General features: G+C 43.6%; 1 protein-coding gene across 2 annotated transcripts in view; it reads right to left on the bottom strand.

Annotated features, from left to right (window-relative positions):
* Positions 1-316: 316 nt before the first annotated feature.
* LOC143773326 (contactin-associated protein-like 5) overlaps positions 317-15,080 on the bottom strand; it is a 484,664-nt gene continuing 469,900 nt past the window's right edge. The window contains exons 24-25 of one of the 2 annotated variants that reach the window (XM_077260812.1): positions 779-841; positions 317-493 (exon numbers count right to left, since the gene is read on the bottom strand). In XM_077260812.1, coding sequence (XP_077116927.1) covers positions 786-841 — 56 coding nt within the window. In that variant the 3' untranslated portion in view covers positions 317-493; positions 779-785. Of the gene's footprint in view, positions 736-778; positions 842-15,080 lie in introns of both variants that reach the window. The other variant, XM_077260804.1, reaches the window with a different exon arrangement.

Genomic DNA, 15,080 nt, shown 5'->3' with positions numbered 1-15,080 from the left:
GCCGCGTTTACGTGCGGTTTTTTCTCCACATGCGTTTTTTTTTAAATCGCTGCAGATCAAAACGCAAGTGTGAAACCAGCCTTAGTCAACGAGATGTAAACAAAAGAGAATTGTTAATATCTCTGGAACGGATGCAAATTTGAACAAGAAGTAAATTGCAATAGTACTTGGGTTTACAAGTACTATCTGATAATATCAAACTTTAAAATGGGAATAACCCTTTAAGCAACACATATTTCTTACTGTACATGTACTGAGCGTCCTTCATACAACAGTGGTGAATATTTAGTGAGGCAATAAACAATGTATCCAACTATGGTGTTTTGCAAGTAAACTTTTTATCCAGAATGTATGACTTGAAGCTATTTTAAGAAATCCTCTTCCATCAATGTCCTTGATTCTCTCCTTCAGGTGACTTTCGAGAGCTACAAAGTGGCAACAGAGTATATTCTTGGTTGTTGTATTCCCGTGGAGAAATGAGGTGGTTAAAAATCTGCAAAAATGTGAAAAAAAAGAATCAGATGATGTAGAAAGCGAGTCAGATAAAATATTCCTTTCTGCACTCGCTGACTGTGTTCTGTACGTCCGGTTCGTTCCTGAAGGGATAGTCCATGCTGCCTGGATATTCCTTCTCCTTAGACAGATTTTTTCTATGAGTTTTTTTGTGTTGGTAAAGAAATTTTATAGTTATCGCCACAATGCAAAATATGATGAAAATTGTTACGGCTATGACACCTAGAGACAAACAGAGAGGACAGTAAGTATCTTAATTCATCACCTGGGTGTCAGCTGTTATGCAATACTCCTACAATGAAGAACATACAGACTTCATTCGAAGATCCTAAAAAGACATTCAAAAAGGAAATCAAAGCAAATACATCACAAATGCATAGACAAGAACAAAAAACTTATAGGGACAATTCAAATAATTAACAATCATTAAATAATATCCTATGTTTACAAAATACCAAAAGTAGCAGTTAATATATAAACTAGTAATGAGTGTGTATTTAAAAAAAAAAAACTGGTACTTGTTCAAAAGCATTTAGTTAAATACCTTGTAAAATCCCTGATCTCCCCTGATTCTGCTGCTATTTTCAGTTCTGAGTTACGTCACTATATTGCTGACATGTTAAGATTTTTTTTTTCTGGAGCTCACTATGTGAAATCTCTGTATGCAGCTCAAGTGTACATTTCTTAAGAGTCTTCTCGGGGGGCTTGTGTTTTTATCTCTAGACACTGCAAATCATTGCTTAGCGGCTGATCTAACAGTCTCAAAAATTGCCAAACTGTAATTCACATGATCTGCGAACGAGGACTGAAAGCACATGCCCCAGAGAAGACTCTGAAGAAACATCCAGTTATGCTAGAAATAGAGATTTCACATAGTGCGCTCCAAAAACATACAATCTGAATGATTCTCCATATACATTATGTAACATCGCAGAATACAGTCTGTTCAACAAAAAACAAATGTGGTAAATGTTCAAGTGAAAAATATTAACAGGCATTTGCCACAAAGTACAGATAGAAATAGATAGGTGTGATAAACTTTGGGACCCACATCAATCACTATAATTGGGATGAGTTTGACTGTAGCAGTTGTGCTAGAGAATTGCACAATTTAAGGAGGTTGTCCCCTACTTTAACATTGATGACCTATCCTTAGGATAGGTCATCAATGTCTGTCTGATTGGTTGGGGTGTGACACCTGGCACCCCCACGATCAGCTGTTCTCGGTGTTGGCGTCGGCCGAAAGTGATCAGTTACAGAGCTGCTCCATCTACTGATCATGGCTACGGATGAGAACTACACATCCACCCCAATTCAAATCAATAAGGGCGTATGTATAGTACCCAGCCATGGCCACTATCAATAGACAGAGCAGCTCCATAACTGAGCCCTTTTGGCAGCAGAGAACAGCTGATCCAGTGGGGGTGCTGGATATCGCACCCCACCGATCAGACATTGATGACCCATCCTGAGGATAGGTTAATGATGTTACAGTAGTGGACAACCGCTTTAAACATCTTTTTTCCACAAGCTTATTTTCAGAAGGGTTGTCAATGGCATCTCTAGGACCGTGTATGGTTGTGGTGCTTAGAAATCATATATTTATGAGCTCACAATGTCAGAAAGCTTTTTTATTCAGATGTTCATTTTTCATGTGCGTATTTTGTCCACTTTTGACACAGCTAGAACGTGTACTCATTATAATGTATCGGAATGTTCTCATGTTGGTGATTTTTCAAGAACCGAGTATCTGCAAACAAAAATAACTTGAGGCGTCCAATTTTGATCTAAGTTAAAGACTGACACAATGACCAAATGATCTTGCACACTTATGAAAATCTGACTTTTTTTATGTGTGAGAATAAACAGACTTCTGAATGAGGCCTGGAAGTTTTATACTTTTGGAAGAACAGTAAAGAACAGTACATAAGAGTGTTGCTACTGAGTGCCAGAATACAGATATCTTGAAAATAGTGAATAATTTTAGAATGTTGGGTAAATCTTTTGTCAATAAAGCTGAAAATGGAAGTTTTTGTGTTCCTTAAATGCATATGTGTGGGACTGAAACATCATTTTTGCAACTGGATTTCATTATAAATTTTGTACCATTTCTATTTTCAATTAGATAACAAGGAATCCATCAATGAGCTTGTTCTGTCAGTCTAAGGCTGGCCATACAAATTAGACGGTTGTTAGCTAAACAATTATTTGACCGAATGATGTCTTAGCCGACTCTCCCATACACAGGAGTGCTAGCTTGCCAGGCTCTCCTATGTTCTCTATGAGAAAGGTGCTGACTCACACGTTGGCTGGAGCGTCATCTGTAGGAGAACAATGCAAAATCATACATGCGCGATCGACATCTCCCCAACCATTAGTCATCCGGTGACCTCATACACATTAGACAGTTGGCTGAACCTATCGTTAGTCTAATGAGTATGAAGGTCTTTACGGTAGAGATTGTAGATCTCTGGTATGTCTTTTTATGGGTGCCTCCCAGCTGATTGATGACCACAGACCACATCAAATTTGAAAGTACAGGGAAACAAAAAGTCTTTAAAAGCCAAAAATTGCCACATTTTTACTACAACCCAATTGGAAAAATGATTTTTAGCCCCAAAAACCTTTACCTAAGTAAAGAAAAAATCTCTCTAAAGGAAGACAACCCCTTTCAGTTATAATTGAAAAACACGTGGCTACCCTTTTCGGAATTTACGGTACACGGTACTTTCTAAAGCAGACTAGCACTTAAGTCTGTAATCTTCCTGTACCCATAGATATTGCATGAAATGAGAATCTTCTGTAGCATGAATGTGGTAATAATTCTGGTTTAATGAATAGCATTAATATACTCAGGGACCTACAGATGAATCATGCAAATCGCCACCAAGGTATCACCCTGTCACCTTAAATGTTACGCACTTTCAAGTGTATATACCGTAGATCTCTGTTGGTGGTGGACATGACTTGGAAGTGGTGGAGGACTTGTCGCTCTCTATTACTGCTAATGTGCATGAATTAATAGAGCAGCCCTCTCACTACATCTGCTATGAGTAAGTAATAGGTAGTAATTTGGACACAAATTTTGGTTTTCACAAAATTTACTGCTGCAGTGTTTTTAGATGTGATAGTTGGATGTTCCTATAGTTACTGAAGAACAGTTATCAGCATTTCATGCACTTTTAAATTTTTTATTGACAAATACATCAAGATTATGCAAAGACTCGATATCTATAATGTTGACCCTTATTTTTTCAAGTCTTTTACCCTATGCCCCACCAGCTGGACATCAGCTTCTTGGTCAAATCCTGACAGATGACCACCAATTCTTTGCTTGGAGCTAAACGCAATTTCTGTGGTTTTGTTTGTCCACCTGCTTTTAGAAGATTGAACACAGGTTCTCAATGGAATGTCCTGGCCATAGACCCATATTGTAGATGTTTTGCTTCTCAAGCCACTAAGTTAACACTTTTTTCTTGAGACATGGTCTCCATCATGCTGGAGAAAGCATTGTTTATCCCAAGTTGCTCCTGGATGGTTAAAAGAAGTTTCTCTTGGTAGTTGTTTAGAACCAATTCTTGTGAGTGAGACTACTCCATGGAAGAAAGGAAGATGCTCTACTCAAGATACTTTACTGTTGACATGACACAGGACTAATGGTAGCTCTCACCTATTCTTCTCCAGACAATCATTCTACCAGATGTCCCAATCTGTCGGGGGCTTCATCAAAGAAAATAACTTTGGAGGTATGGGGATTGAATTGCAAAGGATTTGGATAAAATTATTTTATCTGATCAAACTCCTTTTAAACTGTTGGGGAAATCAGGAAGAATGACTGTTCAGAGAAGAAAACATACGCACTACCATAAGTCCTATCCTATGTCATGCCTATAGTAAAGCATCCTATGTACAGCTCTCATGTTCTCTTCATAATGATTCTTTCATTCCCACCATACAACACAAGACACACTTTCACAAATCACTCAACCTCTCTATTTCCCTTCTCATGGTGGTAGGAGATATCTCTCCTAATCCAGGCCCTTCATGTAATAATAAGACTAACTCCTTCCCTGTTACACTCTGAAACCTTGATTCTGCTTCTTACTGAAACCTGGATCCAGCAGTCGGACACCTCCTCCGCTGCTGCTCTCTAATATGATGGCCTACACTTTTCTGATACCCCGAGATCTGACAACAGATTAGATCGAAGGATTAATCAGCTACTTTCAACAAAATGTAATTTTCAGGTCATCTTCCCAGTATCCTCCCTTATCTTCCCATCTTTGTAGGTCCACACTGTAAGAATCTTTCAGATCATCTCCCTGAGAGTGGCGATTGTGTATCGCCCTCCGGGCTCCTCCCGTCAGTTCCTGAATTTCTTTGCTACCAGGCTTACAAACTTTCTATCCTGTGACATCCACAATTTCATCATGGGGGTCTTTAACATCCCCATTGGTGATCCCATATACATAGAAATATACGTGCCATTAACACCCAGGAACTTATTAAGAATTTGCAGTTATCATTGTCCCCAATTTCCTCCTTCTCATGTCCTGACTATGCAACAATGAAACAATATAATAAAACACTGCAATGTTCCCTGGATAAAGCTGCACCTGCTACATTTAGCACAACTCGGCACACACGTATCAACACTGACACACGTTGCAAACACATTTTCCCCTGCGGTGCTCCAGGTGCACCGGTCGTTTGCGGAGAAGATCCAATCTGGCCAAAGATTTCAACCATTATAAGTTTATGCTTAAAACATACAAATCCATTCTTCACCTCTCCAAACAAGCCTACTTCAACACACTCATCACCTCACTATCCAATAATCCTTCACTATCCAATAATCCTAAACGACTCTTTGACACTTTTCACTTTCTCCTCAAACAGTGCAGGTTCCCACGATTGACCTCTGTGCTGATGATCTAGCCAACTATTTCAAAGAAAAAATGACCATATCTGACAGGAAATTTTCTCCCAATCCCCTAATGTTATTCATTCTTCTCGCTGCTGTACTGCATCTTGCTCACTTTCTGTCTTTCAACCAGTCACGCAAGAAGAAGTGACCAGGCTCCTTGCATCTTCTCGCCCCTACCACCTACACCAGTGACCCTATTCCCTCTCATCTCCTCCTGTCCCTTTCCCCGGCTGTCACCACTCACCTAACAAAATAATATTTAATCTCTCCCTTTCATCTGGTATTTTTCCCTCCTCGTTTAAACACGCCAGTATACATACATTATTTAAAAACCATCCCTTAAGTAGAACTGCACTGCTAACTACAGACCTGTCTCCAATCTTCCCGTCATCTCAAAACTCCTGCAATGCTTGGTCCACACCCATCTAATCAACTATCTCTCAGAAAACTGTCTTCTTGACCATTTACAGTCTGGTTTCCACCATTTACATTCTACTGAAACTGCTCTTACTAAAGTCTCTAATGATCTACTAACAGCTAAATCTAATGGTCACTAACCCCTGCTGATTCTCCTGGATATCTCTTCAAAATTCGACACTGTGGATCACCAGCTCTTCCTCATTATACTCTGCTCTTTAGGGCTCAAGGACACTGTTGTCTACTGGTTCTCCTCCTACCTCTCTGACCGCTCATTCACTGTATCTTTTGATTTCACCTTCCCCTTACTGTTGGGGTTCCTCAAGGTTCAGTCTTAGGCCTCCTCCTTTTCTCAGTACACTGCCCCTATTGGACCAACAATCACTAATTTCGGTTTTCAGTACCATCTCTATGTGGATGACACCCAATTATATACCTCATCTCAGGACATTAACTCTGCATTACTACAAAATACCAATAGTTATTTTCCTGTTGTCTCAAACATTATGTCTTCCCTCTATCTAAACCAGAAGCTGTCAAAAACTGAACTCCTCATGTTTCCTCCCTCCACTAACCTACCTATGAACGATTTTGCCATTTCTGTGTGTGTCTCCACTAGGACTCCCCAGCAACATGCTTGCTTTCTTGGTGTCATATTTGATTCAGATCTTTCCTTCACTCTCCACATACGATCACTCACCCGCTCATGGTTCCTACACCTCAAAAACATCTCGAGAATTAGACCTTTTTTTTACCTTTGACTCAGCAAAAACTGTCACTGTAGCTCTTATTAATTCTTGTTTGGACTATTGCAACTCTCTGCTAATCCGTTTCGCTCTTACTAAACTCTTCTCTCTCCTATCGCTCCTGACCACAGCAGACAGGATCATATTACTTTCCAACCACTACACCGAAGCCTCTACTCTGTGCCAGTCATTGCACTGATTGCCCATCCGATACAGTTTCATATAAACTTAACACTTTTACTCACAAAGTGCTCCACGGTTCGGCACCCCCTGACATCTCCTCCCTCGTCTCAGTCTACCACCCTACCTGTGTGCCCTCCGTTCCGCTAATGACTTAAAACTAAAATCCTCAATAATCTGAACCACCCATTTCCATCTTCAAGACTTCTTGCATGCTGCGCCAATTCTTTGGAATGCACTATCCAGGACAATTCAATTAATTACCAAGAGTTTTATGCATAGCCTAAAAACACATTCCTTTAGACTGACCTGTCGCCCCACCTTACCTATCAATCATCATTTGACCCATGCAAATTTTTCTTCAAAATCATGACTTCCGTAGCATCTGTTCACACACCATCCATGCATTTAATACCACTCTGTCTCTGTACTGCACACATACTGGCTGGTGCCCAATTCATGCAGCGTTATGTTCAGACCCTAGTTAGTATATTATGGCTGAACCATACAATATAAGGATATTTTACCATTTACTATTTGTGTCTCGCCTATTTCCTCATAGATTGTAAGCTTGCGAACAGGGCCCTCACTCCTTTTGATACCTGAGTTATCTTTATTCTATAATGTCCTTATTGTCTAATATATATATATATATATATAAGTAAAGGGAACACTTAAGCAACAGAATATAAGAATATAATTCCAAGTAAATCAAACTTCTGTGAAATCAAACTGTCCACTTAGGAACCAACACTGTTTGACAATCAATTTCACATGGTGTTGTGCAAATGGAATAGACAACAGATGGAAATTACTGGCAATTATCAAGACACGCTCAATAAAGGAGTGGCTTTACAGGTGGGGACCACAGACCACATCTCAGTACCAATGCTTTCTGACATATGTTTTGGTCACTTTTGAATGTTGAATGTGCTTTCACACTCGTGGTAGCATGAGATGGACTCTACAACCCACACAAGTGGCTCAGGTAGTGCAGCTCATCCAGGATGGCACATCAATGCGAACTGTGGCAAGAAGGTTTGCTGTGTCTGTCAGCGTAGTGTCCAGAGGCTGGAGGCGCTACCAGGAGACAGGTCAGTACACCAGGAGACATGGAGGGGGCCGTAGGAGGGCAACAACCCAGCTACAGGACCGCTACCTCAGCCTTTGTGCAAGGAGAAACAGGAGGAGCACTGCCAGAGCCCAACAAAATGACCTCCAGTGTTGTGAAATTGGATTCTGGGCTCCCCCGGTGGCCACTTGTGGAATTGTACTTGTGTGCATCATCCCCTCTGTTCACCTGCTCCTATTAGGATGTGGGAGTCGCTATATAACCTTGCTCCTCTGTCAGTTTCATGCCGGTCAACAATGTAATCAGAAGCCTTCTGTGCATGTTCCTGCTACTAGACAACTCCTAGCTAAGTTGGACTTTTGTCCTTGTGTGTTTTTGCATTTTGTTCCTGTTCACAGCTGCTGTTTCGTTACTGTGTCTGGAAAGCTCTTGTGAACGGAAATTGCCACTCTGGTGTTATGAGTTAATGCTAGAGTCTTAAAGTAATTTCTGGATGGTGTTTTGATAGGGTTTTCTGCTGACCATGAAAGTGCCCTTTCTGTCTTCATGCTATCTAGTAAGCGGACCTCGATTTTGCTAAACCTATTTTCATACTACGTTTGTCATTTCATCTAAAATCACCGCCAATATATGTGGGGGCCTCTGTCTGCCTTTTGGGAAAATTTCTCTAGAGGTGAGCCAGGACTGTCTTTTCCTCTGCTAGGATTAGGTAGTTCTCCGGCTGGCGCTGGGCATCTAGGGATAAAAAACGTAGGCATGCTACCCGGCCACTTCTAGTTGTGCGACAGGTTTAGTTCATGGTCAGTATAGTTTCCATCTTCCAAGAGCTAGTTCTCATATATGCTGGGCTATGTTCTCTCGCCATTGAGAATCATGACAGTTTGACCGGCCCAAAAAAGGGTTAAATTACTGGCTGAGAAAGGAGAGAAAAAAGAAGTCTGCTACAATTTTTTTTTTTTTTTTTCCTCTAGTTCTGAGTGTGCTCCTAATTGAATCACTTGCTAGTTTGCCTATGCTGCAGCCTTCCTCTCTTTCTCTCCTTCTAATCCTTGAATGGCTCTGTGTTCACCTGTTTCAAATGGATCTTCAGAGTGTAGCTACAGGTTTGAATAATCTTGCCACAAAGGTACAAAATTTGCAAGATTTTGTTGTTCATGCACCTATGTCTGAGCCTAGAATTCCTTTGCCTGAATTCTTCTCGGGGAATAGATCTCACTTTCAAAATTTTAAAAATAATTGCAAATTGTTTTTGTCCCTGAAGTCTCGCTCTGCCGGAGACCCTGCACAGCAGGTCAGGATTGTAATTTCCTTGCTCCGGGGCGACCCTCAGGACTGGGCTTTTGCATTGGCACCAGGGGATCCTGCGTTGCTCAATGTGGATGCGTTTTTTCTGGCCTTGGGGTTGCTTTATGAGGAACCTCATTTAGAGCTTCAGGCGGAAAAGGCCTTGATGTCCTTGTCTCAGGGGCAAGATGAAGCTGAAATATACTGCCAAAAATTCCGCAAATGGTCTGTGCTTACTCAGTGGAATGAGTGCGCCCTGGCGGCGATTTTCAGAGAAGGTCTCTCTGATGCCATTAAGGATGTTATGGTGGGGTTCCCTGTGCCTGCGAGTCTGAATGAGTCCATGACGATGGCTATTCAGATCGATAGGCGTCTGCGGGAGCGCAAACCTGTGCACCATTTGGCGGTGTCTACTGAGAAAACGCCAGAAAATATGCAATGTGATAGAATTCTGTCCAGAAGCGAGCGGCAGAATTTTAGACGAAAAAATGGGTTGTGCTTCTATTGTGGTGATTCAACTCATGTTATATCAGCATGCTTTAAGCGTACTAAGAAGCCTGACAAGTCTGTTTCAATTAGCACTTTACAGTCTAAGTTTATTCTATCTGTGACCCTGATTTGTTCTTTGTCATCTATTACCGCGGACGCCTATGTCGACTCTGGCGCTGCTTTGAGTCTTATGGATTGGTCCTTTGCCAAACGCTGTGGGTATGATTTGGAGCCATTGGAGGCTCCGATACCTCTGAAAGGGATTGACTCCACCCCATTGGCTAGTAATAAACCACAATACTGGACACAAGTGACTATGCGTGTTAATCCGGATCACCAGGAGGTTATTCGCTTTCTGGTGCTGTATAATCTACATGATGTTTTGGTGCTGGGATTGCCATGGCTGCAATCTCATAACCCAGTCCTCGACTGGAGAGCTATGTCTGTGTTAAGCTGGGGATGTAAAGGAACTCATGGGGACGTACCTTTGGTTTCCATTTCATCATCTATTCCCTCTGAGATTCCTGAATTCTTGTCTGACTTTCGTGACGTTTTTGAAGAACCCAAGGTTGGTTCACTACCTCCGCACCGGGAGTGCGATTGTGCCATAGACTTGATCCCGGGTAGTAAATACCCTAAGGGTCGTTTATTTAATCTGTCTGTGCCTGAACACGCGGCTATGCGAGAATATATAAAGGAGTCCTTGGAAAAGGGACATATTCGTCCTTCGTCATCTCCCTTAGGAGCCGGTTTTTTCTTTGTGTCTAAGAAAGACGGCTCTTTGAGGCCGTGTATTGATTATCGACTTTTGAATAAAATCACGGTTAAATATCAATATCCGTTACCACTGCTTACTGATTTGTTTGCTCGTATAAAGGGGGCCAAGTGGTTCTCTAAGATTGATCTCCGTGGGGCGTATAATTTGGTGCGAATCAAGCAGGGGGATGAGTGGAAAACCGCATTTAATACGCCCGAGGGCCATTTTGAGTATTTGGTGATGCCTTTTGGTCTTTCTAATGCCCCTTCAGTCTTCCAGTCCTTTATGCATGACATTTTCCGCGATTATTTGGATAAATTTATGATTGTGTATCTGGATGATATTCTGATTTTTTCAGATGACTGGGACTCTCATGTCCAGCAGGTCAGGAGGGTTTTTCAGGTTTTGCGGTCTAATTCCTTGTGTGTGAAGGGTTCTAAGTGTGTTTTTGGGGTTCAAAAGATTTCCTTCTTGGGATACATTTTTTCCCCCTCTTCCATCGAGATGGATCCTGTCAAGGTTCAGGCTATTGGTGATTGGACGCAACCCTCTTCTCTTAAGAGTCTTCAGAAATTTTTGGGCTTTGCTAACTTTTATCGTCGATTTATTGCTGGTTTTTCTGATGTTGTAAAACCATTGACTGATTTGACTAAGAAGGGTGCTGATGTTGCTGATTGGTCCCCTGATGCTGTGGAGGCCTTTCGGGAGCTCAAGCGCCGCTTTTCTTCCGCCCCAGTGTTGCGTCAGCCTGATGTTGCTCTTCCTTTTCAGGTTGAGGTCGACGCTTCTGAAATCGGAGCTGGGGCGGTGTTGTCGCAGAGAAGTTCCGACTGCTCCGTGATGAGACCTTGTGCCTTTTTTTCCCGTAAATTTTCGCCCGCCGAGCGGAATTATGATATTGGGAATCGGGAGCTTTTGGCCATGAAGTGGGCTTTTGAGGAGTGGCGTCACTGGCTTGAGGGGGCCAGACATCAGGTGGTGGTATTGACTGACCACAAAAATTTAATTTACCTTGAGTCTGCCAGGCGCCTGAATCCTAGACAGGCGCGCTGGTCGTTGTTTTTCTCTCGGTTTAATTTTGTGGTGTCTTACCTACCGGGTTCTAAGAATGTTAAGGCGGATGCCCTTTCTAGGAGTTTTGAGCCTGACTCCCCTGGTAATTCTGAGCCCACAGGTATCCTTAAAGATGGAGTGATATTGTCTGCCGTTTCTCCAGACCTGCGGCGGGCCTTGCAGGAGTTTCAGGCGGATAGACCTGATCGTTGCCCACCTGGTAGACTGTTTGTTCCTGATGATTGGACCAGTAGAGTCATCTCTGAGGTTCATTCTTCTGCGTTGGCAGGTCATCCTGGAATCTTTGGTACCAGGGATTTGGTGGCAAGGTCCTTCTGGTGGCCTTCCCTGTCACGAGATGTGCGAGGCTTTGTGCAGTCTTGTGACGTTTGTGCTCGGGCCAAGCCTTGTTGTTCTCGGGCAAGTGGATTGTTGTTACCCTTGCCTATCCCGAAGAGGCCTTGGACGCACATCTCGATGGATTTTATTTCGGATCTGCCTGTTTCTCAGAAGATGTCTGTCATCTGGGTGGTGTGTGACCGTTTCTCTAAGATGGTCCATCTGGTTCCCTTGCCTAAGTTGCCTTCTTCTTCCGAGTTGGTTCCTCTGTTTTTTCAAAATGTTGTTCGTTTGCATGGTATTCCGGAGAATATCGTTTCTGACAGAGGGACCCAATTCGTGTCTAGATTTTGGCGGGCATTCTGTGCTAGGATGGGCATAGATTTGTCTTTTTCGTCTGCTTTCCATCCTCAGACTAATGGCCAGACCGAGCGGACTAATCAGACCTTGGAGACATATTTGAGGTGTTTTGTGTCTGCGGATCAGGATGATTGGGTTGCTTTTTTGCCTTTGGCGGAGTTCGCCCTCAATAATCGGGCCAGCTCTGCCACCTTGGTGTCCCCGTTTTTCTGTAATTCGGGGTTTCATCCTCGATTTTCCTCCGGTCAAGTGGAATCTTCGGATTGTCCTGGAGTGGATGCTGTGGTGGAGAGGTTGCATCAGATTTGGGGGCAGGTGGTGGACAATTTGAAGTTGTCCCAGGAGAAGACTCAGCTTTTTGCCAACCGCCGTCGTCGTGTTGGTCCTCGGCTTTGTGTTGGGGACTTGGTGTGGTTGTCTTCTCGTTTTGTCCCTATGAGGGTTTCTTCTCCTAAGTTTAAGCCTCGGTTCATCGGCCCGTACAAGATATTGGAGATTCTTAACCCTGTGTCCTTCCGTTTGGACCTCCCTGCATCCTTTTCGATTCATAATGTTTTTCATCGGTCATTGTTGCGCAGGTATGAGGTACCGGCTGTGCCTTCCGTTGAGCCTCCAGCTCCGGTGTTGGTTGAGGGTGAGTTGGAGTACGTTGTGGAAAAGATCTTAGACTCTCGTGTTTCCAGACGGAGACTCCAGTATCTGGTCAAATGGAAGGGATACGGTCAGGAGGATAATTCTTGGGTCACTGCCTCTGATGTTCATGCCTCCGATCTTGTCCGTGCCTTTCATAGGGCTCATCCTGATCGCCCTGGTGGTTCTGGTGAGGGTTCGGTGCCCCCTCCTTGAGGGGGGGGTACTGTTGTGAAATTGGATTCTGGGCTCCCCCGGTGGCCACTTGTGGAATTGTACTTGTGTGCATCATCCCCTCTGTTCACCTGCTCCTATTAGGATGTGGGAGTCGCTATATAACCTTGCTCCTCTGTCAGTTTCATGCCGGTCAACAATGTAATCAGAAGCCTTCTGTGCATGTTCCTGCTACTAGACAACTCCTAGCTAAGTTGGACTTTTGTCCTTGTGTGTTTTTGCATTTTGTTCCTGTTCACAGCTGCTGTTTCGTTACTGTGTCTGGAAAGCTCTTGTGAACGGAAATTGCCACTCTGGTGTTATGAGTTAATGCTAGAGTCTTAAAGTAATTTCTGGATGGTGTTTTGATAGGGTTTTCTGCTGACCATGAAAGTGCCCTTTCTGTCTTCATGCTATCTAGTAAGCGGACCTCGATTTTGCTAAACCTATTTTCATACTACGTTTGTCATTTCATCTAAAATCACCGCCAATATATGTGGGGGCCTCTGTCTGCCTTTTGGGAAAATTTCTCTAGAGGTGAGCCAGGACTGTCTTTTCCTCTGCTAGGATTAGGTAGTTCTCCGGCTGGCGCTGGGCATCTAGGGATAAAAAACGTAGGCATGCTACCCGGCCACTTCTAGTTGTGCGACAGGTTTAGTTCATGGTCAGTATAGTTTCCATCTTCCAAGAGCTAGTTCTCATATATGCTGGGCTATGTTCTCTCGCCATTGAGAATCATGACACTCCAGCAGGCCACAAATGTGCATGTGTCTGCACAAACGGTTAGAAACCGACTACATGAGGATGGTCTGAGTGCCTGACGTCCACAGATGGGGCTTGTGCTCACAGCCCAACACCGTGCAGGACGCTTTGGCATTTGCCACAGAACACCAGGATTGGCAAATTCGCTACTGGCGCCCTGTGCTCTTCACAGATGAAAGCAGGTTCACACTGAGCACGCGACAGACATGACAGAGTCTGGAGACACCGTGGAGAGCGATCTGCCTGCAACATCCTTCAGCATGACCAGTTTGGCAGCTGGTCAGTAATAGTGTGGGGTGGCACTTCTGGTACCTTCCCCTCTGCCTTCAAACATGCCACCATCACACCCATCCTCAAAAAAAGCTAACCATGACCCAACTGCTATGCCCAGCTATCGCCCCATATCACTGCTCCCGGTAGCTTCCAAACTCCTTGAGCAGCATGTCAATGTTCAACTTTCCTCCCATCTCTCATCTAACCCTCTTCTTAACAACCTCCAATCTGGCTTCCGCACCCACCACTTCACCAAAACTGCTCTAACTAAAATTACTAATGACTTACTCACATCCAAAGCTAACAGACAGTTCTCCATCCTCCTTCTCGAGCTATCCTCTGCTTTCGATACAGTCGACCACTGCCTACTGCTACAGATTCTTTCTTCCCTAGGCATCAAAGGCCTTGCCCTGTCCTGGATTGCTTCATACCTTTCCAACCGCACATTTAGCGTTTCCCACTCCCACACTACCTCCTCATCTCGCCCTCTCCCTGTTTGAGTTCCTCAAGGCTCTGTCCTAGAGCCCCTACTTTTTTCCATCTATACCCTTGGCCTAGGACAACTCATAAAGTCCCATGGCTTCCAGTACCACCTGTATGCAGACGACACTCAGAGCTACTTCTCTGGCCCAGATGTCACCTCTCTGATGTCCAGAATCCCTGAGTGTCTATCAGCCATATCCTCCTTTTTCAACTCTCGCTTCCTAAAACTCAATGTAGAGAAAACCAAACTCATCATCTTTCCCCCATTTTGTGTATCCTCCCTACCTGATCTATCTGTTACAGTAAACGACATCACACTCTCTCCTGCAACTGAAATCCGCTGCCTTGGGGTAACTCTCGACTCTGCTCTGTCCTGCAAGCCGCACGTCCAAACTCTTGCCACCTCCTGTCGCCTCCAACTCAAAAATATTGCCAGTATCCATCCCTTCCTCAGCCCACAATCTACTAAAACTCTTGTACATGCCCTCATCATCTCCCTCCTCGATTACTGCAACACCCTTCTCTGTGGCCTCCCTGCTAACTGTCTTGCACCGCTCCAGTCTGTCCTCAACTCTGCTGCCC

This window comes from Ranitomeya variabilis, chromosome 1 (genome assembly GCF_051348905.1).
Source record: "Ranitomeya variabilis isolate aRanVar5 chromosome 1, aRanVar5.hap1, whole genome shotgun sequence".
Taxonomy (NCBI): Eukaryota; Metazoa; Chordata; class Amphibia; order Anura; family Dendrobatidae; genus Ranitomeya; species Ranitomeya variabilis.
Note: the sequence above shows the minus strand (reverse complement) of the source record. Positions and strands in the feature narration are given on the sequence as shown.